Source organism: Brachycentrus maculatus, unplaced genomic scaffold (genome assembly GCF_059751285.1).
Source record: "Brachycentrus maculatus isolate JH-2025_06_01 unplaced genomic scaffold, ASM5975128v1 h1tg001914l, whole genome shotgun sequence".
NCBI classification, from domain to species: Eukaryota; Metazoa; Arthropoda; class Insecta; order Trichoptera; family Brachycentridae; genus Brachycentrus; species Brachycentrus maculatus.
The window spans coordinates 9,463-36,515 of record NW_028282480.1 but is presented as its reverse complement, the minus strand read 5'-3'; the positions used below and the strand labels follow the sequence as shown (position 1 = coordinate 36,515).

Genomic DNA, 27,053 nt, shown 5'->3' with positions numbered 1-27,053 from the left:
CCTCATTTTCGAGTATGTATTTGTCGAATAGGACCTCAAAGATGTTAAAATCGACTTTTTATCTCTTGTTAATTTTGCACACTTATTTCCTGACAAGCTTTCTAAACTTTTTTCGGGTGGCCTCGGGAAGTGAAACGAGTATGGTTAGCTCGACGGCTGCGATTATGCAGCTGCTTTCGAGCTCTGCTTCTAAAACCTTTTATAAATTCAGTTACTTTCTGCACATTAAAAAAAAATCTTTGAATATTTTTAGGATTTACTCAACTTTATTTAACTTTCCGTGAATTCTGCTTTTTTCTGATTCTATTTTTCTTATTTCTACGAGCAAGTTGCTCTTATTTGCCGCCAACTGAACAATCTTATTCCTCATATCGGTTGGGTTCGAGGACCTCTTCAGCTATTAAATCTTGGTGAAAAGTTCGTTTATTCTGAATTTCATTTACGCTAATGTATGCTCTTTTTCGAGATTAATCTTGCAATAAGCCATTGAATATTTTATCCAATTATAAATGTTTCGAATGAATCCCCCTTGGCTTTAATTTTAAGATAGCTGCACGACATTAATTCTATGATCAATTTCATTGAGAATGGTCGGATTAGTAATTGCCAACAAATTTTTTTATCTGATTTTTCCCACTAGATTCACATCTGTGATGCACTTTTTTAACAGCTATTTATCATCGCAGTTGGTTTCTGATGTGATGGATATGTACACTGCTTCGAATATGCTTCTATATCCATTAAAGTTGGTATTAAATATGTATTTCATTTCGGCTATTTAGTTTCTGTTGATTAAATCGAGAGACTTTTATGATTGGCTTTTGATCTTTTCGGCTCTCTTTATATACTCTTATTCTTTCATCAGCAATTTTTCATACTCGATGGTTGATTTGCGAAGTTCTTTTTTCTCATTCGATACTTCGTAATCCTCGAGTTTTTGATTCAAATAATCGATTTGCTTCTGATCCTTCATTATTGATGAGGCCAAAATACGTTACTTATTGGTCACTTTGTTCAGTTCTTACTTTATTCTTTCATGGTCTTAGAATATGTTCTACAAAGAGTGGATCACCAGTTCAACGGATTAAATATGGCCGCAGATCTTTTCCTTGCATTTGAAGTAAATCTAAAAAAAAATTGACACAAGGCACGAGAAAGAATACTCGCTAAAAAGGTATTTATTCATTTCTTACTGCGATGAAACTTTAGATTAGCCTTCAAGGAGGTCGAATATTCTTTATACTTTCCGAAAAATCAGAAAAATAGCGTTCGGTTTTTCTTTTTTGTGGTAAAGTTGTAAGATTTAGAGAAATGCTGCATCCTTTTCCACACTGTCATTGCCCTTTTCTAATCCCAACAGTTTTGAATCATTTTTAAGCGCCTTTTGATTTGATTTCATCTTGGCGTTGAGATGTGTATCATTGACACATAAAATTGCCGACATTTCAATTAAGTTTTTTTCATAGAGCAGTGTCGAAATTTGTTTCAGGTCAATGTTGTCATTATATTAAATAATGAAAGTTACTTGTTTGGCAACAGTATCAGCAATCTTCTTTTTACTGACATACTTCAAAGCGTTCTCCAATTAGCCGTGGCCATCCTTTTCAAATATTTTTGAGGATCTATCGTAGGATTTAAAAGATCTTTTGGTGGTTTTATAAGATTGAAAGAATGCTTCATGAAAGACATTTGAAAACAAAGTCTCGCTAAAGTTCGTCTCGGCATGGACTAAAATCCAATTTAACAATTACCCGTTTTTTTAAATAATTTCAGCGGGTAAATAAAAATATGATTCGTTAGTGCCTTTTCCGATAACTCTTCTCAATTGTGAGAAAGCCTATTGGCCTGTGAATTCGAGCCGAATTAATTTTTTACCCATAGATTAAAGTGAGATTTCCAAAAAGCTTTTCCCATTCTTTATTTTGATAGGATTGATAAAGATAACATTCGAGATCGATATGGCCAGCCTTAGTTATTTATAGCTCTCTATAAGCTCACTATCAAAGCATGATGCCAGCATTGAATTATTAGGCGCAGAATTAAAAGCTTAGCTGAGGAACTATGATTAAACTTGCTGATTTGATTTGATATTTATGTATTAGTCAAGCTTCATCAAATATTTATTCAAGCTCGTCTCGAATGTCTCCACTTTCTTGAGTGAACTGAGGGAATTGAAAAGAACTAAACAGTAAAATTATTCCACCGTGCTTATATATTCTTCTCTTTTGGGCTGAATCCCATTGAGAAATCTTGTCTTTGGCTCTTGGACCTCCCCTACAAATTCCTGATCGGGTAAATTTTGCTGTTGTGAAATTAAACGATTCGATTCCAGCTACTTAACGAACATCCGCACACTCTTCTCAATTATCTTCGTATTCATTACACTGATCCAATTATCAGAAAAAAGCTTCAGATTTTTGCTCGTTTTTTTCAGCACTAACAAAATCTCTTGGAATAAAATTCTTGGTTTGTTAAAAATTAGATGCTCAGAGATCGGCTAACATTTTAACTCCCAATTATGAAAATTGGAAGGCAATAAGACATTGATGGACTCAATCCTATTGAAAATAGTTTCAATAATCTTTTCGAACATCTTTTCAGAACGGCTCAGCCTGACATGGAAGGAATTAAGCATTTCAGAAGCATCGATTTTAACTTCTCTTTTCTCGATAAAGCCTGAAATTTTACCCAGCTTATGAAAATTATTCTTTTTGAGGATGCACTGCTGCTCCACAATGCGCTAGAGATTCAAGTAAAATATTTTCGCGAAAGAAAGCTGTTCGCAAGCTATTTTGTTCGGCATCGACATATCATCGATTAAGACCATTAAGTTCTGTGGCAAAATGATGTTTTTGATTGTGATTTGATGATGGCTTTAGGTCTGTCTCTCTAAATTCATAGAAAGGAGGCTTTCGTTAAAGCTTTCGATCACTTTTTTGATATCCTGATAGTCTTTGACGATAAAGCGATTGTTTGATGCTTCTCTCTCACGAATGAAATGTTCGATGAACATTGTTTTCCCACTGTTTGTTTCTCCTGAAAGGATGATAAACGGATACTCTTTCAGTATGTACTCGCAGTTAATCTGCAGAAAACTGCTTTCAGCCGATTCCACAAACTTCATTATTTGTTAATAAAGGTTTGGAGTATGAACCCTATTCCGAATATATGAATTCTCAAAAGGAATCCCGAATTTCCCGAAAAATTTTTGATACTCGTTCAAATTACCACAAGGAAAAGACGGCGTTATCGGAATTTAATTTTCAAAAATGATTGGCCAGGATTTTTTCATATTCTAGGATAAACCGAAACAAATGCCCCAATAGATAGAATATTCGATGATAAACTTTAAAAACTCTTTGAGTTGCTCCTTTGTCTTGACTCTGGTGTTAATTTCTTCTTGGTACTCCGCATTCTGCTCGAGGAGTCCATGCATAAATCGAAATACGTTTTCTGTGAGCAGACTGGAAGATAGTTATATGCAGTCACTTTCATTTTTGGCGGAACATGATATTTTTAGGGATAACCTCGTGATCTTTTACTCAGCTCTCTTGAGCTATTGCCTGCAGAACTCTTAAAAATAAAAATCTTTTAGCGCCTTTACAAAATTGGCCATCAATAGTTTGATGATTCGGCAGTAGTGATACTAATTCTTTTCTGGGGATATTTATTCAGCGTGAAAATTAACAATTTGAATGATTGGCAAGTATTTAGGTGAAAGGTTTTCTAAGGTTTCAGTTTGAAAAACAAATTTATTCGTGCTTTGATGATTATCGCTCTGGAGAATGCTGTCCATGAGCTCGTAAATGCCTTCATCATACTTGTTGAAAAATCCTTCAAACACGATTAGATAGAACTCCTGCTCTACTCTCGAAAATTGAAAATAGGATTTTATGTAGCGATTAAAGTTAGATTCTGAATGTAAATTCTCTGTGAATTTCATTTCAAGCATAACATTGATGACAAACTTTAGTGTGTTGGAGTTGCTTAAGTTCTAGTCGATGAATCTTTTTTAACAATAACATCCTTTCCTGTGAGAACGATTAGTTTTTTAAGCTTAAACCCTTCACTGATTAATTGCATTTTGCTGCGATTGCTGGTCGGGATTTTCGAGAATTCATTGTTTGGCTGAATCGAAAAAATTTTCATGACGGCAAGAAAGTGCCTAAAAATCACAGTTTCAGCTTCAACCGAAGTCACCCCCAAATTGATGAATAGTGACTCGAGCAGTTTGTAAAGTCTGGGTATACTGTTTTCGTCAATAATATTGCAGATTCGAGAGATCTCTTCGAGGATATATATGAATAAATTTTTGATGTCAGACACCACTTTGATTATTTTATTCCTGTGTGCACTGAACTTGCAGAAGATAAAGTAATCCTTAAGGTACTACTTAATTTCGAAGATCAAATTTTCTTCGAAGCTCGAGGCTAATTCATAAGACAGGACTTAAAGTTTTATTTCGATCGATGGGAATTCATATGAAATCACTCGGAAATCTAATTTATGCACTGATCCGGATTACTTCATTAGTTTACTGAAATTGAGCGCAGGCAAATAATTCTCGCAATGTAAGAATAACTGGGGTCGAGCCCAAACTTTGATTTATGCAGTGGAAAAGAGGTTTGCTTAATCTGAGCTCAAAATAAATTTATTCATCTTTTAATTCTCCCTTTCCAGATCTTCTAAATATCTCATGTGGATATTTTAATAAAACACTGCGATTTCAACAAACATAGAGGCCAGAATATCGAGAGAGCCCTGAATAACAATGAAGATATTCGAGAATTTATGAAAGTTTGCAAGCGAAATCTTGAGCTCATCCACACTTATTTTCTTGTTTTAAATTATATAGCAAAGCTTGAATATCCTCGACGCAAATGCAACCGTAGCCTCAATATTCTCAGTTGCAATTGGTTACCATGGAGACAGACTGGCATTAAAGTAGGAAAGCAAGGTCTTTTAAGTCGGAAGGAATGCAAGCGATCGAATATCGATAAGATCATAGCCTATCTATATTTTATTTTCATTATTCTGATAGAATACTCTTAAACGATTGTTTTTTTATTCAAGTGTAGTATAACCTGATGCATCTTCATTCTTTTAATTTTTGCCATATTTATTTAGTTTCAATGGCTTATTTTTTTTCTCTAGGGCACTGAAATTTGTATACTTTTTGAAGCTCCGAGCTAAATTGTCCTTTATTCTTCGATTCTGTTCTTGGCCGTTCTGTTAAATGTTTCCCAAACATTTTTAAGATCTTGAACGCAGATTTTTTATTGATTATGACAAAGTATCTCGAGCTATTATTTTTAATTGAGAGCTTCTTTTTGCATCCGACGCTTTGTGCCTCGCACTGGAGGGCTCATTTGAAAATGAGCCTTTGCTCTCTCTTCGTCGTTTAATTTTATTTTTATCTCGATTTATGATGAGAGACTACTTTAAAGGCGAATTTATTTAATGATTTGCTTTCCATTAGCTTTAGTATTTTTTTCTGAAGCAATTCTTAGTGTCTTCCTCCTGCTCAACGGAGTAATGAAGAATATTGGAACTCCAGTCACCATCATGGAATTAAAGTTATTATCGGATCTCTATGCATGCGCCAATGAACATTCCTTTTTGTGAATTAAACTTATGATTTGAGAATGATGCATTGTCCGAGACGATATCTTCGATTTTTTTATTGATATAGCTGTACAGTTATTTTTTATTAAGGAGCTTCATCTCGGATTTTACAGTTGCCAAAAATGCAACATACTACACTTGAAGTAAGTTGGAAAGGCCAGGCTATTCGATTTCCAGGCAGTTCAAATTTTTGGTAAACTTTCTTTCTATCTCCTACTCAACCGCTTTTTGGAGTTTTAGTCGAATCAAGTTGAGAGATTTCATGTTGTACTTTTGAGCAAAAGGAATTTTTAGGGTTTATTGATAGTAGGTCTAAATAATGAGCTCTTTGGTTGCTTTATCGATTCCGATATAAGAGATCGATTAATAGAAATGATAGAAAAACTCGAAAGGGTTGACGAAAAATTTCAAGATCGTTTCCCTTGAAAATAAATAGAGAACAGGCATTTATTTCAAAATTTATTATATCCTTTCATTGATCTGCTCTTTGAGTGTTTCAAGCGAAGATTTAAAATTATCCAGCCGATTCATTATTTCATTGCTCTAGAAAACGATGATCTTTATCTATTTGGTAAAGAGATAATCCACTATTTATGAGTTCCAAAAGTTCTTCAAATTTTCTATTATCTTTAGTTCATTGATCTGGAGTTTGCCTTTCGCCCTATCAACCAGAATCATAGTTTTCTTTAAATCGTTTTCGGTTTGGACTATTTCCGAGAGGATATCTTGAATGGAAATAATGGATCTCTTCGTTTCATAGGCATTTAAACTCATGGAAGACTATGCTATATTATTAACCTGGCTTTTCTTCTGAGGAGAATCGTGCTCGAAGGAAACTTCGGACATTTGATTTATTTCCACTAACATATCTTCCATGAACATAGAATTTCGCGAATACCTTCTATAATCAAAATCCTTTTCGATTTGGGATTTTTTTCAGAATTGGAAGCCTCAAAGTGAGAGGTACTGCGGAGACTTCGGATAAATCTTCATAATCGATAATTGCCTAAGCCTTGGAGAATTTATTGCTTGATATATACGCATTAAACTACGTAATGAGCTAATTTAATTTGTTTTCATATAGCTTCCTAATGATAATTTGGTCTATGGTGTCTGATTTTTGTTAGACTTTCATCTTCATCAACGCTCCTATTTTGCACGATGATTTTTAGTTTAAGTTCAGGCCTGCCTCGCTGTGGATTTAATTTAACTCATGGCAATCGAAAAACTTAATTTTAGAGGCAACTTGAAAGAAAAACAAAAAATTCAAGTACTCCGCTTTTATCTTTTCGATGAAAGATGTATACTGAATTAAAACTAGTTGCAATCCTTTACACTCTTTCAGCGAAGCGTTTATTTAGGTGATGATGAATTACGTGTCGCACTCTGCAATCGACTGGGCTTCGGCCTTTTTGATAATTTCCGCAATTTCATCAAATTTTTGGGTGATTTCTTTGAGGAGAGTCACATTATTTAACAATTTATCGAATTCCAGAAATTTGCTGGTTTACTTCTCGATACAGTAGTCGATTTGCATTTTCTCGACGAAGATAAAGTGTTCGATTCTGATTTTCAAAGAATTTAATCTCTCTTCGAGGGGAGGAAAACAATTCAGCAGCTATTTGATGTTGCTGGTATTTTATTTATCCTGGTTTATAGTCTTGTGAACATCGTCTTGCAATATGGAGATAATTCTTTTTATTTATTGTTTTAAGTTTCCCTTGGTCACCTTCAGTTATTTGAGTTTTTCAGGTTTCTTCAAGCTGAATGCTTATGCCTTTGCATCCAAGCTCTTCATTTCCTTCCGAATCCTATTTTATTTGAGCTCCCTTTATTTGTACTCCTCAGAGTCGAGCAAATTTATATTTAACTTGTTGGTGTTGGCAAAAACGAGGATATCCTTGAGAAGATTCAGATATGAAACAAAGAACGGCCGGAAATCTTGATATTCATTTTCTGCCTTGGTTGACTCCACAAACTATTTTATATTGCAATACAGGAAATTGATCCTCGAATCATATGTCATGAGTTTTGATGTGATGGCCAAATTTGCCTCGTCGAAAAGCTGAAAGATTCTTTGTATGAGCATGTTCTGAAGCTTTTTGATGAGTTTCCAGAATACATTTTTAATATTCGTCAAAGTTAGCACAAAGATGCCAATTTTAATCTGATCAGGCAGGGATAAAAGGGTTTATTCCATGTTTTTGAGGTCGTTGTAAGAGTTAATGATCATTTCCTTTTGATTTTCGCTATAATTGTGCTACTGCGTATAGGCCTCGGGGGTCTAGTAGTTATAATTTTTGTCAGTTACTGACGGGCTGTCAGTCTAACTCTAACAGCCGTTCAAATAAGATGCGCAATCCCTTGTATTATCTAGAATCGTTTGCATAATGAGCTTGACTGCTTAAAAGACTTCTTAGAGCAACAGGAAATGTTTGTCTATCAATGCGAGGATTGCGTTTTGTTTTCGCTTGAGGCTCTTGCTGTTTTCTATCAAGATAGATAATCGATAGTAGTCAATCTTCTTAACAATCCTCTCTATGAATTTCTATTACTCGACATCAAAGCAGAATAGTAAATTTTATAGGCAGAAGGTTTGCTTCACCATTGAATAGTAATGATCGAACACATGATACACTTGTTTTTTTTACAACTTCAAGTAAATTTTTATACTTTTTGAGTTTATAAACGGCTCAACGATCAAACCCTGAAACGCAGCCTGGAAAATCTTTTATTATTTTAGCTTTTGGAGGGAACTACTTTTTGTTTGACCGAAAAAGTTGAGATACTGTGGTATCTTTTTAACTGTTAGCTCGTAACCGTCACTCAGGTATTTGATCGCTTAATCCTGAGACTTTTCGATGAAGTACAGTAGTAAGTCGATTAATTGATAGAGGGTCAGACGTGTGGTAGTTTAAAACTCTGCTTTTATTTGACATATTGCAAAATTTTTTTTGTATATCGCGACGGCCGAGGCTTCGCTATCGTCATTTTTGATCTCAACTGGATTTGCTTTACGCAAAAATAATTATTTTCCCATTTCGTGCTCATTCTTGCACTTGAAACTCTTGATCATAAGGTTATAGAATTCTTGAAAGAATTGCTCAAACTTGTCAGATATTGCCCTGTTGATAATTTCGAACTGGCTGAATACGCTACTCATTAGGATATTAGTGTAGTCACTTATCTGAAGACTGTGTTCAGGCTCTTTAAATATCTTCAACAGGTGTAAAGAACAAAAGCCTTGCCTAAAATTGTTTTCATTCTCGAATCGTTGCATGCTCATTTTCAGGCAAAGGCTTTCTTTAGTTATGCGCAGCAAAGTAACACGAGCTAAAATCTTCCATGCGCTAAAGAACTTATATTTAGTGAAGTTTTTGAAAAAGGGAATTCTAAATAGCTTTTCGCCGATTGCTAATATTTTTTAAAAATGACTGAGGGAGAATAATTAAGCCCCATAGTCAGATTATATTAAAACTCCATTTTTTTGTAAAATTGGTTGCAGCTTATTCTCAATGAACTTTCGCTTGCTCGTGAATTTATCGATATTCAGATATGAATACCCTGTTGTGCTCTTTTACTTAATTTTAATTTATTGTTTCTGCTAAATCTTTAGCTTTTTTTAGAAAGAGTGGTCTTTCAAACATTGTCTCATTTTTTGCACTTCTTTAATTTTTAATGATTCTGATTTTTTTGTCCGGCGTTAAGAGACTTTGGGCTATTGCTCTTTTAGCTTTAGTTTAAGCCTTGGGTCAATTTTGGTTTGCATTAGAATTAAGGGCTCCGTTTTTACTTTCATAGAACGATACTTTTACTCTTATTTTTGCATATTTTTCATGAGAGATTAGAGTGAAGCCCCTTTTTTTTTTTCAAAATTGCTGAGAGATCGCATTCTTTATAATCCAGGCAGCATATTCTTTCGAATTCCGTATATTGTATGATTTGATTAAATCTAAAAGCAATGTGATGGGATCTCTATCTAAAAAGAAAAGAGATATTTTATAGGATAGCACAAAATTGCTAATTTCAAAAGCCCGAGAAAACCATCCTATTTTTGTTTGATTTCATATAATTTAGCTCAACCTTCTACAACATCAACTGTGATAACAAATAATAAATAAAAGATTTTATGCCATTCCATTTAAAAAGTAGCCTCAAAATAGTTTGCATTATGCTTCTTCTTCCTTAATTCTCTCACCATATAGTCTCGTGAGATCTTCTAGGGTTTCCTGTGAGCTGATGATTTGTTCTTCCTACTTATCCATCAGCATATTCGACAGCTGATGCATTTTAATTAATAACTGCCTGTTCATTTATTTCATCGTGCCGAGCTATTCTTGCAAGCCAATGTTTTTCTAATGCAATTATCTTTTTTACTGCTTTTGCTTATGTTACTATTCACCATTGAAGCTTTTCTCGGAATTACGGTCGCCTTTAAAGTTTGGGCTCACATTCATGCTCAAAGCCTGCTCATTTGCTTTAGTGAGCTGCTGAATCAAATTTAATCTTTATTTTTATAAGAGCTACAGGTTACAGTTGGATAGCTCCAACTATTTACGAATTCGATTTATTTCCTCATTCCTTTCATAGATGATATTTTCATAAGTAGGGTTTTTGTTTCCGTTGCTGTGCTGCATCATTTTTTTGATTTCAGGAGATTATTAAAGTTTTATCATTCTCTCTGAGTATGTCGAGAGCCTGGATTATTTATGGTTTTTGTGATATTCATTTTTCTTTTGATTACTTTGATTTTTTTTGATTTTATTATGTTTAATAAAGCGCTGCTTGTTCACGCGCTTTATAAATCCGATTTTGGGGTCGTAAGAATAAATTGGAATTTATCGTCGACTTTATTGGTGCTTGGCGATCAATTATTCCCAAATGGCTTGAGTTTCATACATTTTTCTGGTTTTCTCATCTGTGATAGCCCTGTGAATATTCCTCATTTTTGTTGCATACTTCTGAAATTTATTCGAATTGCTGTTCCTATAATCTACATTGCTCTTTCTCGGACTATTGAATTGCTCAGTGTCCTCACCCGAAGACGTGACATTCTATGAATAGTTCTCTTCCCATTCCTAGAAGGAACTTCGGTGGCCTTGATTAATTTGCTCTTCTTCTTCTTCTTCATCGCTATTCCTAAATTATCTGGGTACGGTGAGCTGTCGTAGTAGAATGTTTTTTGTCTTGCGCATCGGGCTGCTTGACGCCTGCTGCATTGTAATTTGTTCCATTGCGATAGACTTTTTCCGAATTTTCTCCCACGCCTTATCCTTTCCTTAAAGTTTGGCTTGAGCCCTTTCTTTTTCTTTTTCAATAAGGGTGTTATTTTCCATTTTGAGACTGATAATTTGATGTTCATGGTTTTTGTTTTTGGCCTTAAGCTCTTCGTTCTACTGGATGATTTATTTAAGCTGATCGATTGAGTATTAGATATTATTAATCTTAACTTTGCTACCTCTAAGGCTGCCCTCCAGGATGCTGCCTTTATCCGAATTATTGTCATTTAATCCAGCAGATTATTCGATATTCCTCATCATTTTCCGGTAGTTTATTCCCAAGCCCTCTGTGTTCCTGAGAATGTCAACCATAATGCTCTATTGCTTGGCAGCATTTTTAGTGATATATTATTTGCGGAAGTTTAACACATAAGCGATACCCTTCTCCAACTCTTCGTAGTATTTCTTGGAGATTATTGTTGAGAGTATTTCAATGCTTATTTCAGCTGTAAAACAGTTGATCGTCGCGGTTTTGGTTAATTGTTCCAAGCTGCACTCCAGAAACGATTCTATCTTATAGCACTCGATTTCTGAGCAATGCATGAACTTTAGATAAAATACAATGTTCTCAACCGAGGGCTTTTGGCACGAAAGGACTTGGATCAGACATTTTGTCAGTAGCACAGTATTAGAGGGGCTGCTGTGAGCAAGGAAGAACATGATAATATAGATAATGTGTTCGGCATCCAGAGCCTGGTTGGTCATGGTGAACATTACTTAGTTGAGGCAGTCAACAATTTCGCTCAGCATTTACTTGTAGGTCTTTTTTGATTTTTATACTGCTTTATCAATCGTGATTCCGATGAATTCCCGGAAGGAGAAATTGAGGGATTCCCAGAGGTGCAGGAGATTGATTTCGTACTATTAGAGATTCGGAATGTTGACATTTCTTTGCGAAGACATGCGAGACCCGCCCGATCTATTCTGATAGCCCAGCTGCTTGAGCCAGAGCCGGCACATATCAGAATCTTTATTCCAGATGAGCTTATTGTTGTCCACATACTTATTCAGTATTTCAGACTACTTGTGGCAGATTTTGCACATCCGATGCTGGCGATGTTGCATGTCTGCCCGATAGGAACGCACTTTAAAAGGGGAACAGTCGTCGCAGACTGAACGATAGCATCTTTTGCAAACATGCTCACGTAGAGTTAATGCACTAAATTTTTATTCGCACACTTCGCACGATTACTTAACATTCCGAGTAGGGGCAGCGAAAGGGAAGGGTTTAAATTAAAGCCGAGGCATTGTATTGTGTTCAAGATTTTTATAATACGCCTTGTATTGGAAAATATTGAATTGATTAATAAAAATCTAGTTCAATCATAGTTGAACAATCGTCTAATCATCGTTTATCCATCTTATGGTTACTGAAAGTCGAATAAGAGCTTAATCATCAGCTCATTATAACTAACAACACCATCGATTAGTAAAATTTTATATATCTTTAGGGAGAATATTAGGAAGAAAGTTAGTTGATTGATATAGATTATATTCTTTATTAAATTATGAATGTCTAAATAACTCTTACTTATTTATTTGGATCAACGAGTAATCAATCATAGATCGGATTTTGTTCGAAAGATTTTTTAAAGAGAGAAATGAGTTCTTTAATAAATCGTAAGCAAAATTGCGGAATTGAAGACACTTTGCAAGAGTTTGGCATTTATGCCCGTATACAATCCTTGGATACCGTTTTACTTTAACTATTTTAAAAATGTGGCGTAGAGCCCTTTATTCTGTTGGCAGACGTGTTGTTTTGTTCGAAGCAGAGTGTAAGGATATGTGACGATTGTTGCAATAATCTTTGAAAACGCCCCGATTATGAAAACCAACAAATCATAAAATATGCTTTATTCTAATTTATTCGTCAATTACGCTTGAGGAATATTCCCTTTTTCATCCACTCATAGAGGCAAAACTGAATGATAGGGTTGGAAACCAACACTAAAGATGCCAGCAGTCCTTTCCATAAGGCGAGCGGGCCTTATTTATTGAGAATTTCAGCCAAGGCCTTGAAAATGCTGATGCGCTTTTCTGCTTGCTTTGTCTTCAAAACCCAAAATGGATTAGTCAATATTGTTGCAATGCACCCGGCTGCACCTGATGACTTCATCATGCTCTTCAGGGAGGATGGATCGAATCCGAAGATCTTTTTGGCCTAAGCATATGCAACAAAGTATATGGCATAAGATAGTCCGGCCGCAACAACCTACGAAGTCAGCCCTGTATAGTACCCCATCACTCCATGTTCTTAATAGATATTCTTTGCCGATTGCGTCACATTCTTGATCTCCTTGTTGAGGTGCATTTCGAGTTTAATTCTTTCAGCAGGGTACACAATGCAAGTTGCGATAGTGGAGGAAACTATGGATGAACTCAATTCGATCATTCAGGCAATGTTGTCGTAATACTATAATAATTTAATTAGATAACTATCTAATGTCCAAATGAACAGCTTGTATATTTATAGACCTTTTATTGGAGAATACTTAATTTATGATGAGTTCGGATGATGTTGGGCGATAGTTGGATGATTCACTTATATAAGATATCATAATGTCCAGGCCGATAAAGCAACTCAGCTACCACATCTTCAGGCTTCGCATCTTCAGGAAGTATAACTTGGTAAGGTTCTTTATTCATGTTGGCATCCAAGTATATTATCTTGATTGCAATTTGCATATAATTCAATAGTGCCATGATTTGGATTTGATCTGCTTCTTTATCGATGGGTTCCACTTCGATTTGGCAGAACATTTCGATAGGTATTTGATTGTCGATGAAAGTTTCATAGAGTATTGCGTTGTTACGAAGCTAGCCGGATGTGATAAATCTCAGCATTAGAACCAAATAGTTTGATTACTCAGGGTCTCTAAACAGTTTCAAAAGCTCCTACTCGTCGACAGGCATTTTTTTTTTGCTGAGCCGATCCAGAAAGGCTTCCTGTAAATCTTAAAAAATAATTCCTTCAAATTTGGCAGCTAGAAGGTGTTATTTAGAGTCTTTGATTCTTAAAACTATATGATCTCTAAGCTTTTCGTCCTTCTTGAAGATGATCTTTTCGAAGATGCAGTACAGTAGGGCCCGATAGAAGCAACTGCCATCTCTTCTGGTCTTCCGATACTTGCCAAAGGTAGCCTCGCTGATGAGGTGCTGTATTTTAATGAAGAAGCCTTAATTATTGATAAATTAGTTCATCAGGAGTTGCAAAGGATAGATTTCTCCAATTAAGGGCGACTCCGCGGCCATTTCTTCCCGGATCATTTTTTGTTGATTCTCATGCATTTAGAATTGCTTTTCGAATTAGCATTTATCAAACTATTCGACCGGCTTTTCGAGTTACTCCTTGACGGGCTGCTATTTGTTGTTGTTTGACATTAGTTACTCAATTAATCTCTGTCCACAAGTATTATGGTATGGGTTAGTATATATTATCGATAATCTATGATAGGTATCGGAACAAATAGCTATGATTCAATATCAATACACTCTGTATGTAAGGATAATCACTTGAAAAATGGAACCTATGGGCCATTCCTCAATCGGTGAGCGTTATTATAATATTTATTGGAAGACCCCATCTCCTGGCACTCCATTGTGTTTAAAATCGACTATTTAGAGTTTCGTACGGTCGTGTGATCTGGCCTCCTTGTGCTACAGGTCGAAGAATATGGAGTCTTCAGGTTATTAGAATGACTGGCAATAATTTTTTTATTGCTCCCTATGCCTTTACTCCCATTTATGGGAGGCTAAGCATTTTTTAGAGTATTCGTGTTTACTGAGAGTTGAGCATTATGCGCATCCTACTTTTTGCGATGGCTCGACTCAAAGTAGTATTGCCGAAAAAGCTCCTGAAACTCGCTCTTTCTGAGAAGCAAGGAATTTTTTTATATGAGTTCTGCTTATTCTTCATCTTCTATTGTGATCTGTTCATCCTGATCGAAATCGCTTTTTTTCATTATCGGAATGAAAGGGGACTCTATTTCTTTGGTGTACAGCTTTTTCCAATTCAAGTCCCGAATCCAAGGGTGCTCTTTTATCTATTGTATTCCATGAGTAAATCCCAAGCGATGCTCAGGCTTCCGCTGCAACAGCCTATTAATAAAATCGACTGCATCAACACTCCAGCCTTCAGGGAGTGAGCTATAGTTAATTCTAGCCTGCTTGGATAGCATTTTCTCACGGATTTAATTGCGAGATATGCCATTATATGGCCTCTGAGTCGCTATAGAATTACTTTACTGCAGGCTAGCTCGTAGGTGATAACTCCCAATGCGAAGTAATCCGACACATAACTGTGGTTCATCCTGCATATGACCTCTGGAGACATATAGCCAGGTGTACCACTCGTGTCGGAACTATTTTGAGCTTTTTTAATCCTGGCAATCCCCAGGTCTGTGATTCTGATATAGCCCCGCGAATCTAGAACCAAATTTTCAGGTTTGATATCCCGATGAATTACTTTGTTGCTATGAAGGTACTCTAGTCCTAGCACAATACAGGCGATAAAAAATTCTAAATATAACCCTCATCTACTTGCTTGTATTTAGGAGAATTTTTTTGTGCTCAAATGATGTCTGAGATCACCGCCCTCGAGTAAATCCAAGACCAAATAAAGAGTGTCTCGGTCTTGAAAGGCATAGTGCATGTTCACTATAAACGGAGAATGGAGCCCAGAAAGCAAGAGTCTTTAGTTTATGACGCTTTGTATGCTCTTTTTGGTCATCACCCTATCTTAAAAAACAATTTACAGCGATTTGAGCATTTCCTTCATTGCGTAGTGGTTTCGGTTTTTGTTGTGCTCAACTTTCCACACTTTTCCAAAACCTCCCTTCCCGATAATATAGTTGTAAGTGAAGTATTTTTTGGAGGCCAGCTTTTGGCCTTGGTCGATTTTAGAAGGATCGATCCCGTCATAGGCCATATAGTTGTGGCTGCTCATAATACTAAAACTTTGTTCTAGCGAGCTCCCCGACTATTGTAGGCGCAGTTGTTGATATTTTCTGTCCTTCGATGTGTTCTTTGAATTATCTCCAGAGACAAAATTATCGGTCTGCTTGCACAATTATGAGCTGATTCCATTTTTGCCGGTTATTGGCTTGGTGTTAGTGTTGGTGTTGACACTCTTCCTGAGGTTGGGCTTGCTTTGCGTAGGGTTGGTGTTGATGAAGTTGGCACTTTTGCGATGGTTGGCATATTCCTGAGGATTTTCGTGTTGAATATTTGAAATATCATTGATCCTCGAGATATTCAAATGCTTGGTGGAGTTTTTGAGAACATGATTTGGGATGCTTCCCATCTTCTTCATGCTGCTATTCTTAATCGAAGCCTGAATATTCGTGAGCTATTTGAGCTCTTTCTGCTACTTCGCCTACTTTTATTACCTTTGCTATTTTTGCTATTTAACTTATTTCTGTTGTTTCGGAATCGAGTCGATTGCTTCCTTGTAGACAAATGATAAGTTTCTTTTGGGGGCCTGCTGAAATTTTTTGGCCTGTTCGTTATTTGTATATGCTGGCACATTGGAATAAATGCTTTTCTTCATCGGTTAATTTTTAATTATTTGACTATAAAACTAATAGGTCCGCAAACCTATTCACTTTCTCCAATATACATCTACCTACGTGAATATATGTTCATTTAATATTATCCTATCCTTCCAAATCAATCAAATCAAATAAAAAACACACACTTCGTTAGACAAGGCTGCCATTAAACTGGGCAGGTTATTCGGAACTGCAGTTATTATGCTGATTCTTCATGCGTTAGGACAAAGCTGCAGCTGATTATGCTAATTCGATTAAATATAATAAAACTACAATGGGCACTTCACACACCAACAGGCAAACCCAGGGGTATCACAAGTCGGCCCCTCACAGTCTCCCCTCTGTCAACACGGCTCCGAACTTCCATACAGCGAATTCCTTAACCACGCCGAATAAATTAAGCCTAAGCCAGCATGCAGAGAAGCGCCTGAGATAGAACCGTTCATTCCTCGAAAACTCTGAAGCATAGAATAATTCGAAAAAAGTACGGCGACTGAATGGCGTGCAGAATGAAGTGAGCGAAGAATATCGCATCGAAGGCAACAGAGGCAAGAATGAGCAGACCAAATTCCATAATGCTTCCTCGTTTTCAGATTCGAAAGTAAGAGTTGTAAAGCAACTGGCCACTCCTCCCCAATTCATGATCGATGAGCAAATCCGATTCAACTACTCAACTCCCAGCACTACTAACTCGAAGGAAATATCAAATTCGATGAATATATTGAATTCGAAGGGCACATCAAATATGAAGATAGAAGGAGAATAGGGATCAGCCCATAATATTTAATATGTCAGTCATTCCAACTACGATAGAAAATTTTTGAACGAGGCTTATGTGAGCATCAACACTGCCAGTAATTGTCCTCGGACTAAAGCAACAAAGCATCAATAATAAATTTTCACGGAATACAGGCTCAAAGATTAGCCCAAAGATCACACACAATAATCAGCACTTGCTTATCGCGTTTATCAGAAACATGCGTCAGCCCCTGCAACCCACAATTAAAGATTCATTGACAAAACGAGTTACAATCCGAATTACAATCCAAATTACAACCCAAATTACAATCCAAATTTAAACCCAAATTATAACGCTAATTCTAACACAAATGATAACACAAATTACAATAAAAATAATAATAATAATATTAATTAAAACTATGAGCTGAATAGCAATATTATCAAAAACCAGGTAAGATACAACAGTAGGTACTTTCCAAATGATTCTGTCGAAATTAATGAATACAATGGCAAAAATGAGTATAATAAAAACTACCAAAGCAGCAATAAAATAGTTCTAGATAGTCGGAGTATGTCTCAAGTAAAATAGCATGTTGACAAATACGGTAAAATGGCTCCTATTCGGCACAACCAGAACTAGTTCGGAAGTATTTACCGATGACCGAAGGTGTGGGTTCTCGTCTGATAATTTGCGTTAAGTGATAAAGATAAATAGTAACATAGAAATATGAGTTTAGCATGATTATCGATTTATTTTGTATTCATTTCGGTTTGCACTTCTTTTGCAGTTTTTAGGGCTGATTCGCTTTCAATTTATTATATTTCCCTAAAGTACTATTCGCGACAAATTATCCCACTTTTTTCTTGCTCTTGCTGTTGCGGCTCATACTTTTGTTTCCATTTTTCAGGCTTCCGCTGCTACTCGTCTTGCAAACACTCCTATTCTTCTCTTTTGCACAATTATCGCTATTATTCTTCTCTTTTGCCAAGTGCTCGGTTTTACAAATCAAGGCACTATTCTGTGAGCGATCGATGACTTTTTGCGGGTAGTTCTTCTTCGAAGATGAGTTTAGAGTAAGTCCTGATTTGGGAAGTGTTGTGTTCTGCACAGGAATATTAGTGTTACTAACTTTTCGGCTTCGACTACGCTATTTACTGGCTTTCCGTTGGCTTGCGGATGCATTTATTGCAAATAGAATGGCTTCTGATTTTTGCCCTATTTTGGTCTTGAGTCCGTGATAAGATGAGCTGCTTTCGTTGCAGGTCATATCGATATTATTCTATCGATTGGAATTTGAGTAAACAGTATGGTTATTTTACAGCCGGCCACAATTACTCTCCCTTGTGGATTTTTAGTTTTACTTTTGTGTGTTGTTGCTGTTGTCTATGCTGCCTATCTTCATCATGCTGCTCCTAAACTACTCTCCGATGCTGATTATGTTGTTCGTGAACGTATTGCTGCTGGCTTTGGAGTTCTCAGAGTCTGACTGACTATTGCTGCTGATGTTGACCCGAAGAGTGTTCATGCATAAGGACTAGATCAAATCTCGATAGGCTTGGAGCAAAGAGAGGCGATCGTGCTTCATCAGTAGATGCTCGGAGTTATCGATGACTAATGTGGGAGCCTCTTGAAATTGATGTATTTACTCGCGTAGTTCATTGAAATAAGGATGTTTCAAGGTATTGAATGCACTGAGTCTTTTTGTTGGGCTAAAGACTAATAACTTTTCGATCAAATCTATTTACTCAGGCAGCGCATTCGCCTTCTAGAACAATTATCGTAGCTGTTCAGAGCAGAGCCTTTGGAAGTTTCTCAACAGAAACTTACCTTCTTCTGTGCCAATTGTCTCAATCTACTACTCAATAGGCATTCCTATGTGCTTCAAAATGATCTCAAGCTGCTCGAGAGAGTCCTTGCCATTGAAAATAGGATAGCCAAGGATCATTTCGGCCAAAACACACCCGAAGCTCCACATATCAATCGAAGTCGCGCTGATTTGGGCGCCGTTAAGCAATATTTATGGAGCCCGATACCATCTAGAAGCCACATACTCAGTAAAAATTGGCTGATCCTCACTGTTATTGGTCTTATGGTGGACAAAATCAGAAATCCTTCTGACGAGCCCGAAATCGCAGATTTTGGCAGTGCATGATTAATCAACAAGAATATTAGAAGGCTTGATGTCGCGGTGTACTAGTCCAGATTAATGCAGGTATCGCAGCCCTGATACTATTTGCAGACTGATGAATTTCCTCTGGAGTGGCTCGAGCTTGCAGAGATGCAAAACCTTTGCTAAATCCATTTCCATCAACTCAAATACTGCATAAACATTTGTGTTCGACTGCGTGACGTGTTTTTACAAAATTTCTCCTGAAATCACGCGTTCGAGCTTAATAATACAAGGGTGAGAGAGCTGTAGCAGATATGACAGCTATCGATGAGTCCTCTTTGCATCTGTCAGATTCTGGAAGGCATCACAAATTTTTTTTATTGCCACGCTCTTGTGTGATTTTCTATCTTCGGCTTTGAACACTTCGCCATATGTTCCTTTTCCAATTTTTCTCTGAACTCGGTAACTCTTGTATATGCGATAATCTAAAGCTATTTCCATATTATTTTAAAAAAAGTATCTGTTATCCAAAGGGTCGTTACTTTTATCACATCGCACATTACCGCAGCCGAAACTAATTTCTTGATGAAGTTTCCCAGGTTTGTCATAAATGGTCGCCTGAGATTTCATCAGAGAACAATTACTTCAGTTTTGTCATCCATGATTAAAATTATCATATCAAATTAACAATGATGTCAAGTGCAATATCAATATTCAATCATGAATTCATTTAAATTCATCTCATTTATGTGTTGCGGATCAGATGCTCATACTTGCTCTCGGGGTTGGGGTTGGGGTTGGGGTTGGGGTTGGGGTTGGGGTTGGGGTTGGGGTTGGGTTGGGGTTGGGGGTTGGGGTTGGGGTTGGGGTTGGGACCATCCGCCAATCTGTTGAACAGCACATTCGTAACATTGACACTTTGGGAGTTTTCTTTAACTTTCCATGAGATGCGCTTATGAGCAACAGTATGGTTTTTTTTCCTGGCGAGCGAGTGATCACGCAAAGTAGTTTTAGAGAGTTGACTGCTTTAGTTGTGCTCAGGTTCAACTTCATTGATTTACATATTCTATTTGTTGTGTTCGACTTTCATCAATTGCAGAGGATGGTTTCCAAAGACTGTCTCAGTTACACTATGAACACTTTACCAAACATTATAGTCTTTTTTGGGGACTTTATTTAATTTTATGTAATTATCTCGGGAGATGCTGGTTGTACAATTGTTTCTAATGTTTCTCTGGGGGTTTTGGCCCGTTTGCAAACAGGCTCTTTATTTGAGGTTTTATTTGCTGAACTGTTTGTATCTCTTCTCGTACGCATTAATATTGTGGCACAGATTAGTGTACATGTTGGGATGCTTGCTTGGGGACTATTACTGGTCTTCATGCCACGCGTTGAAAGTCGTGTATTTTTAGAAGCATGAGCTCATCCTTTTTGTAGTTTCATTTGGTCGATTGGCACGCTTGCAATGGTCATTCGCATCAAAAGGACTCTAATTTATGTGAAGGTATACTTTCCAAAGCTGCTGCTCTTCTGAGAATTCAACGGCTCTTTACATTAGTATATAATAATAATAATTGCAAAAGTTGGCTGCTTAGGTCTTTTAAAAAGAGTGGAAATAATTAGATATTGATTTAATTAATATTAAATCTAGCTATGGTAAAAGTGGCGATAATCGGGGCTGGGCCAAGTGGTCTTGCACAACTTCGAGCTTTTGAAGCGGCTGAAAAAAACGGCATTTAAATTCCATAAATTGTCTGTTTCGAAAAGCAAGCTGATTGGGGAGGGCTATGGAATTATACATGGAGAACTGGGACTGATGAGTATGGATAAACTGTTCACTGCAGTATGTATCGATATTTGTGGTCTAACGGGCCCAAAGAGTGTCTCTAGTTCGCAGATTACACTTTTTAAGAACACTTTGGAAAACCCATTGCCTCGTATCCCCCTCGGGCAGTCATCTATGACTATATTTGCGGCAGATTGGCTAAGTCAAAGTTCAAGAGTAAGATCCGGTTTAGGACTCCTGTCAAATGGGTTTCTTTTGACAATACCATTTCAAAGTTCACAGTAATTTCTCATGATCTCGAAAAAAAGAAAACATCCTCATAATAGTTCGATTACGTTGTTGTAGCGAATGGGCACTTCTCGACGCCGAATATTCCAGAATTCAAAGGGTTATCTACTTTTGGAGGCCGCATCTTACATGCTCATGACTTCAGAGACGCGCTATAATTTAAGGGCAAGGATATTTTATTCGTGGGAAGCAGCTATTCCTCTGAAGATATAGCTTCACAGTGCTATAAATATGGGTGTGGCAAAGTTTACATCAGCTATCACAGAAACCCCCCAAAGAATTTTAAATGGCCTGCGACATTCAATATCGTTCCTTTACTCATCGAGGCAGAGAAAGATGGTACAGTGCATTTCAAAGATGGAAGCCAAGCCAAAGTAGATGCTATCGTGCTGTGCACAGGATATATCTATCATTTTCCCTTTTTATCAGAAGAACTCGCCTTGCGCAGCGAAAATAGACTCTGGCCTTTAAATTTATACAAAGGAATTTTCTGGCAGCATAACCCAAGACTTATATATATAGGGATGCAGGATCAGTTCTATACTTTCAACATGTTCGATGCACAGGCCTGGCTGGCCCGCGATTATATTTCAGGTAAATTCCAATTACCAAGCTTGGAGCTTATGCAGAAGCACAGTTTAGAGTGGAGAAAGCGCGAGGAAACCCTGGAAACAGACAAGGATATGATATATTTCCAAGGAGACTACATTAAATAATTGCTATCTGAAACCGATTACCCCAAGTTCGATGTCGATGCAGCCAATGAACTATTTTTGAAATGGTAGCAGCATAAGTTAGACGATATCATGGGCTATCGAAATAATTCTTACCGTTCTCTGATGACTGGAACTATGGCCCCTATGCATCACACTCCGTGGCTCGACGCCAAAGATGATTCACTCGAAACCTACCTAAAAAATGACTAGCATAAAGTAGATCAATGACTGCTATATTACCACTTATCAATTTTATATTATTCCGTATATCAAGTATATTTAAAAAAATCTTTCTTGTTTACGATCTTGGGGTTGGGGTTGGGGTTGGGGTTGGGGTTGGGGTTGGGGTTGGGGTTGGGGTTGGGGTTGGGATCAAAGTATTGGATTGCACTTCCTTCGCTATTTGCATCGGTTTGCATCTACTTGCTTTACGAGTGTTTCATGAACAGTGCCAAGTAGCCTGAAGAACAATAAGGTATCATTGTGCTAATGCTGCTTGGCTTTAGTCGACTCTTGTCATCAGATTTTTGAACTCTTGGCTGCTGATTCGATCGATACTCAGCTGATCGATGTTGGTCAGTCAATCGATGCCCACTAAATATCTTATTCTTTCTCATTGTTTTGCCGATCTTAATTGCTTCTGCATTAAGCATAGCCTTCTTTTTAAAAGCTGGAGGATATTAAGCGTTATCGATGTTATAATATTCAGCTCGAACATCCGTTGCTTTGCGAGGAAGTTTCTTGGTTGACTGTTTCAGTTCATGGCCTGTTAGGCCTGGATAAAGCTCGAGCATGCATAAACACTCAAGCATGAGCAGTAGGCCGATCATATCATCAAACTTTCTCATTTTGGCTGCATTATTCATTCCCCCATTCGCATTGATATGAGAACTTATTTTATTTAGTTATTTCGCCAGTAGCACTCTTTCGTTAATGCTCTGGTTGTATTGGCTCGGCAGTACCTTCCTGTGGAGATAAAATTATCTCACAAGGTTGCCATATCCCTTGTAGCTCAGCGATATGCCTCGGCTCGCTGGATTACTACTGTAAGTGCTGCTCAACGACATGTATGGCTCATAAAAATGGTACCCCTTGCTCAGAATGTCATCTCTCTCCAACGAAAGCTGTTCGTTGAGAGCAAGCACTGCGAGAGGCAGACATCTTTAATTTATTATACTTTCTAATTTCTTAAATTCAGGAGATAACTCCGGCAGCATTCCAATCAATTTTGTCATTCGTATCCCCTCTTGATCGTAGCTGTGCCTATGTTTCGAAGTGGCATACTATGAACTGAGCAGGTGCTGGTAGTGAGGCTCTGGCAGATACCCAGTATCGCTGATGAGAATTCTCCGAATTCTTGTTCCAATTTGAGAGATACGCATCAATTCCTCAGTTTCAGTAAATTAATGGGTGAACAAATGTGAAGGTGGCTGGTTGAAGTGCTGTATATTTTTGCATTTGCGCAGGTCGATTGCTTTGCCTGCAGAGTAAAATGATGTGCATGAAGTATAGTGATTCATGATTGGAAACTTTATGATCCTCGTCGTTTGCTTACGACAATTTTAATATAATCAGATAATCTTTAATATGCTGAGCATAATTGCGGTCGCCTTCAACTAACATCATAAAATCGGATAAGAAGAGTACTCGCTGCAAATTCCACATGTGTTGCCTTTAGCAATTCGAATAAATCCCCCTTATCCCCAAGTAGTCCCCCATTAATTCTTTAGTTTCCAATATGAACTCGTTGATCCCATAGCAAGCACCGGGTGATTTACATTAGTCCCACAATTCTTAAGAATCCCTCCCGTATAGAGAGACCAAGTTGAGGCATCGATTGCAACGGCAATTGGCTGTTTTTGAAGAGCAGTTTCAAGCTTTGAGCATCCAGGAGTTTCAATATAGCCTGTTATTTTGATATCACCTGAATCTATCTGACATTTTTGATCAACTCCCCGATAAGGATAGTCTTTTGTTTCGCTGAGCCCATGATCCCGGACGTAGTCGTATGAATATGTCATGAATCCACCGTTGCATCCCTGCTCTTTGTGCAATCCACAAGCTGCTGTTCAGCAAGATCTGGGTCTGATAATTTCCCGGCTATCATTAATGCGCTTTCGATTGCACCCACAGTCACAAAGACCAATAACGATCCGCACTGCCCTTGATTTTTAATTAGACTAACTTTTCTCAATGCTAACCAATCTATATCTTCAATAATTTCTGGCACTCTGCTTTCTTCGAATCACATCGTCGATTGCTTCATGTTCGCCAGCAGGTATGTGCTGATAAATTAGTCTTACGTGAGATCAGCAAACTGAGTGACTCCTAAAACATGGGAATGCTTCGAGTTTGCGTTGTGGTGAGCAATTTTGGCAAGATTCATGATAAAATGGACTTTCGGTAGGACTACTACGCTGAACTCGCATAGACTCTGCGAAATTGCATTTTATAATTTGCAAATTCTTGAGGTACTAAGCCCGTAATGGTGTTCGATATGAACCAGCATGCAAGAATTACAGCAGATGCAAATATCAGTATGTTCTGACTCATGTGAGAGATTTATATTATAATATCTGAACTTATCTCGATGATTGAATCTTAGCTAATTAAGCGAATGATGTGGTAGGAATAAATCAACTATATTTCGAAAGAATCAAGCAGGATTTCATTGATAGTTTGAATATTCAGATAAACATTATTGGTTAAAGTAACAATTTAAATTATAAATTCTATTAAAGATGGGGCAATGCGAAAGAGGGCCATGCGAAAGGGGGCTCTTATCTTAGCATGAGTTACCTAGTGGATAACTCAATGTGGAAAGTTCGAAGGTAGGGGTGCGAATTGTTGAAGAACTTAGAAATTTTCCACCCCTTCCAAAAAAAATTTCCGATATTCTTGATAATTTGGGGCCTTTGAGTGTCAACCCCGAGGAATCATCAAATTCAAATAATAAATAAATCAAAAGTAAGGTGCATGAAACGCGCTGCCGAACCGGTATATTTCGACTTCACACGAAAGCCGTATTTGAGGGCACAATCTCGGTAAATATATTAATAATGAAGAACTCCAGGTTTGAAGGAAAGGGAAGACTTTTATTGCCTGAGAATATTTTTGTAGAGTCTCATTTTGTGAGAGGAGAGCCCATGAAGCATACACGCATTATCAATGCGAATGGAAATTATTTTAACGGGTTGATCTCTTCAAACTCCGAATCTCTCTCTAATGGATAAATATTTGAGAATGGTGTAAAGTATAACGGATAAATATTATAAGCAAAGCCACATGGGCAAGGGCAAGAAATTTCTGAAACTCACTTCTTTTAAGGAAAATATTTTAATGGCGAAAAAGTCTTTGGCAAAATGAGAATAAACTACAGCAATGAGCACTCCCTGCAAACCAATTTATCAAAGTCCTCTTTTAGGAAAAATTAAATCGGAAAATTTAAGGAGTAGTAATATGTAGGAGAGTTTCAAAATGGTCTTTTCCATGGAAAAGGGCTTCTGATCAATTTCGAAGGGAAGTTTACCGGGCAATTCTCCAAAGGGCTTAAGAATGGCAAAGGCATAATGGAGTCCTGGGATCGCAAAAGAGTTTAAGGAATTTATATAGATAATGTTTGCCAGAAGCCAAATTAAGTTTGATTATTTTTAGTAAAGGTGTATCACTCTCATATCCGTATCTAAGATATTAAATAATAGGTCTCTTATAATGGCCATAAAAGTGAGGCAATTTCAAATTCAAATTCCAAAATACTTTAAAATAATAAATTTTAATAGGGAACTCTCCTTTTGTACTTGATGCATTTTCACTTGGGAGGGGTTTGATCACTTGCTGTACGTACAATCATAATAAATTGTAAATGAGTATATTTTCAATAAAAGACTCATCACTAGATAAATGCGTGCATTGGCTTGCAATTCATATATATTTAAATAATCAATTCATCTTCCGAATTTTTTCTTCCTGATACTTTCGAGCATAGCTTGAGACTGTTCATTCAGCTTTTATTTATCTATATTAAGAAAACATTACCTATGCTAAAATGAACGAGCTTGGTGATAAGATCATGGGCAGATGTAGGAATTTTCTGTATTTAATTCTCTGTGATTCGAAGCTGTTTAATCTTCGGTAAACTAAGGAGCGGAAGTGGGAAAATTACGAATTTATTTCCGGATAGATTCAGATATGTTAAGGAACTTAGATTTTTTATGTCGCTGGGGACTTAGCTGAGCAGATTGTGTTCGAGACTCAAAGACTTCAGATTTTCAAGCCGTAATACACATGCTGGAATTTATCGTATTTCATTATACTAAAGTAGCAATGATTAGAGACTATGGTACCTTTATATTCCATGAGGGAATTAAGTTAGTTTGTTTCCAGACAAATCTATAGCTTATAAGATTTATGATTCCCCCTACAAACTGAGACTGATGATTTGGTTCTTGCTCAGATTGAGTCTATTGAGGTTGGCCATCCTGCTGGAGTTGAACTGAACGGGCTTGCTATCAGATCCGATTTGATTTTCACTCATATTGAACTCCTCAAGTTTGATTGAAAATATGGTTTCGGGAATCTTCACAAACTTGTTGCTTGATAATGAGATGTATTTGAGGTTTGTAAGCTGATTCAATTCTGGAAGGGCTTCGAGATTGTTTGCCTCTAATCCTATTAAAGCTAATTTGGTCATTTTACAGATCGATGCGGGAATCGACGAAATTTGATTCTAACTAAGTTAAAGTGAATGCAAATGTAATAGATCTGTTAAAGACTCCGAAAATTATGTTAGTTTGTTTCCGTATAAGGCCAGGGTGGTGAGTTTGCTGAGTTTATTGAAAGAAGAAGGTAACTATTTTAACTAATTTTGGGATATATTTAAAGTCTTCAGTGAGTGCATGTCTCCCATATTTGCAGGCAGGCGCTCCAGTTTGTTCTGATATAAGTCACACTCCACCACA

The 27,053-nt window shown here is 37.0% G+C and overlaps 2 protein-coding genes and 1 pseudogene across 2 annotated transcripts; all 3 read right to left on the bottom strand.

Moving 5' to 3' along the window:
• Window positions 1-12,592: 12,592 nt before the first annotated feature.
• LOC148298518 (peroxisomal membrane protein PMP34-like) lies at window positions 12,593-13,215 on the bottom strand. Its single transcript, XM_088276822.1, has 4 exons — window positions 13,189-13,215; window positions 13,008-13,065; window positions 12,789-12,890; window positions 12,593-12,747 (listed from the first exon to the last, which is right to left on the bottom strand). The coding sequence occupies exons 1-4, from the start codon at window positions 13,213-13,215 to the stop codon at window positions 12,611-12,613; spliced, it is 324 nt and encodes a 107-aa protein (XP_088132948.1). The 3' UTR covers window positions 12,593-12,610.
• A 1,594-nt stretch (window positions 13,216-14,809) lies between these two features.
• On the bottom strand, window positions 14,810-15,831 carry LOC148298517 (cAMP-dependent protein kinase catalytic subunit alpha-like). Its single transcript, XM_088276821.1, is given in 3 exon segments — window positions 14,810-15,142; window positions 15,145-15,422; window positions 15,735-15,831. Coding segments are annotated over 3 exon segments (708 nt in total).
• A 7,982-nt stretch (window positions 15,832-23,813) lies between these two features.
• LOC148298516 (cathepsin L 2-like) lies at window positions 23,814-24,481 on the bottom strand (annotated as a pseudogene).
• Between the last annotated feature and the right edge of the window lie 2,572 nt (window positions 24,482-27,053).

Excerpts from the sequence above, each read along its gene's own strand:
- LOC148298518 (XM_088276822.1), bottom strand. The coding sequence starts at position 13,215 with ATGCACCTCAACAAGGAGATCAAGAAT. Across the intron at positions 13,066-13,188 it reads TCAACAAGGAGATCAAGAAT|GCCAAAAAGATCTTCGGATT; the intron begins GTGACGCAATCG and ends GCATATGCTTAG. Across the intron at positions 12,748-12,788 it reads GATGAAAAAGGGAATATTCC|ATGATTTGTTGGTTTTCATA; the intron begins TCAAGCGTAATT and ends AAAGCATATTTT.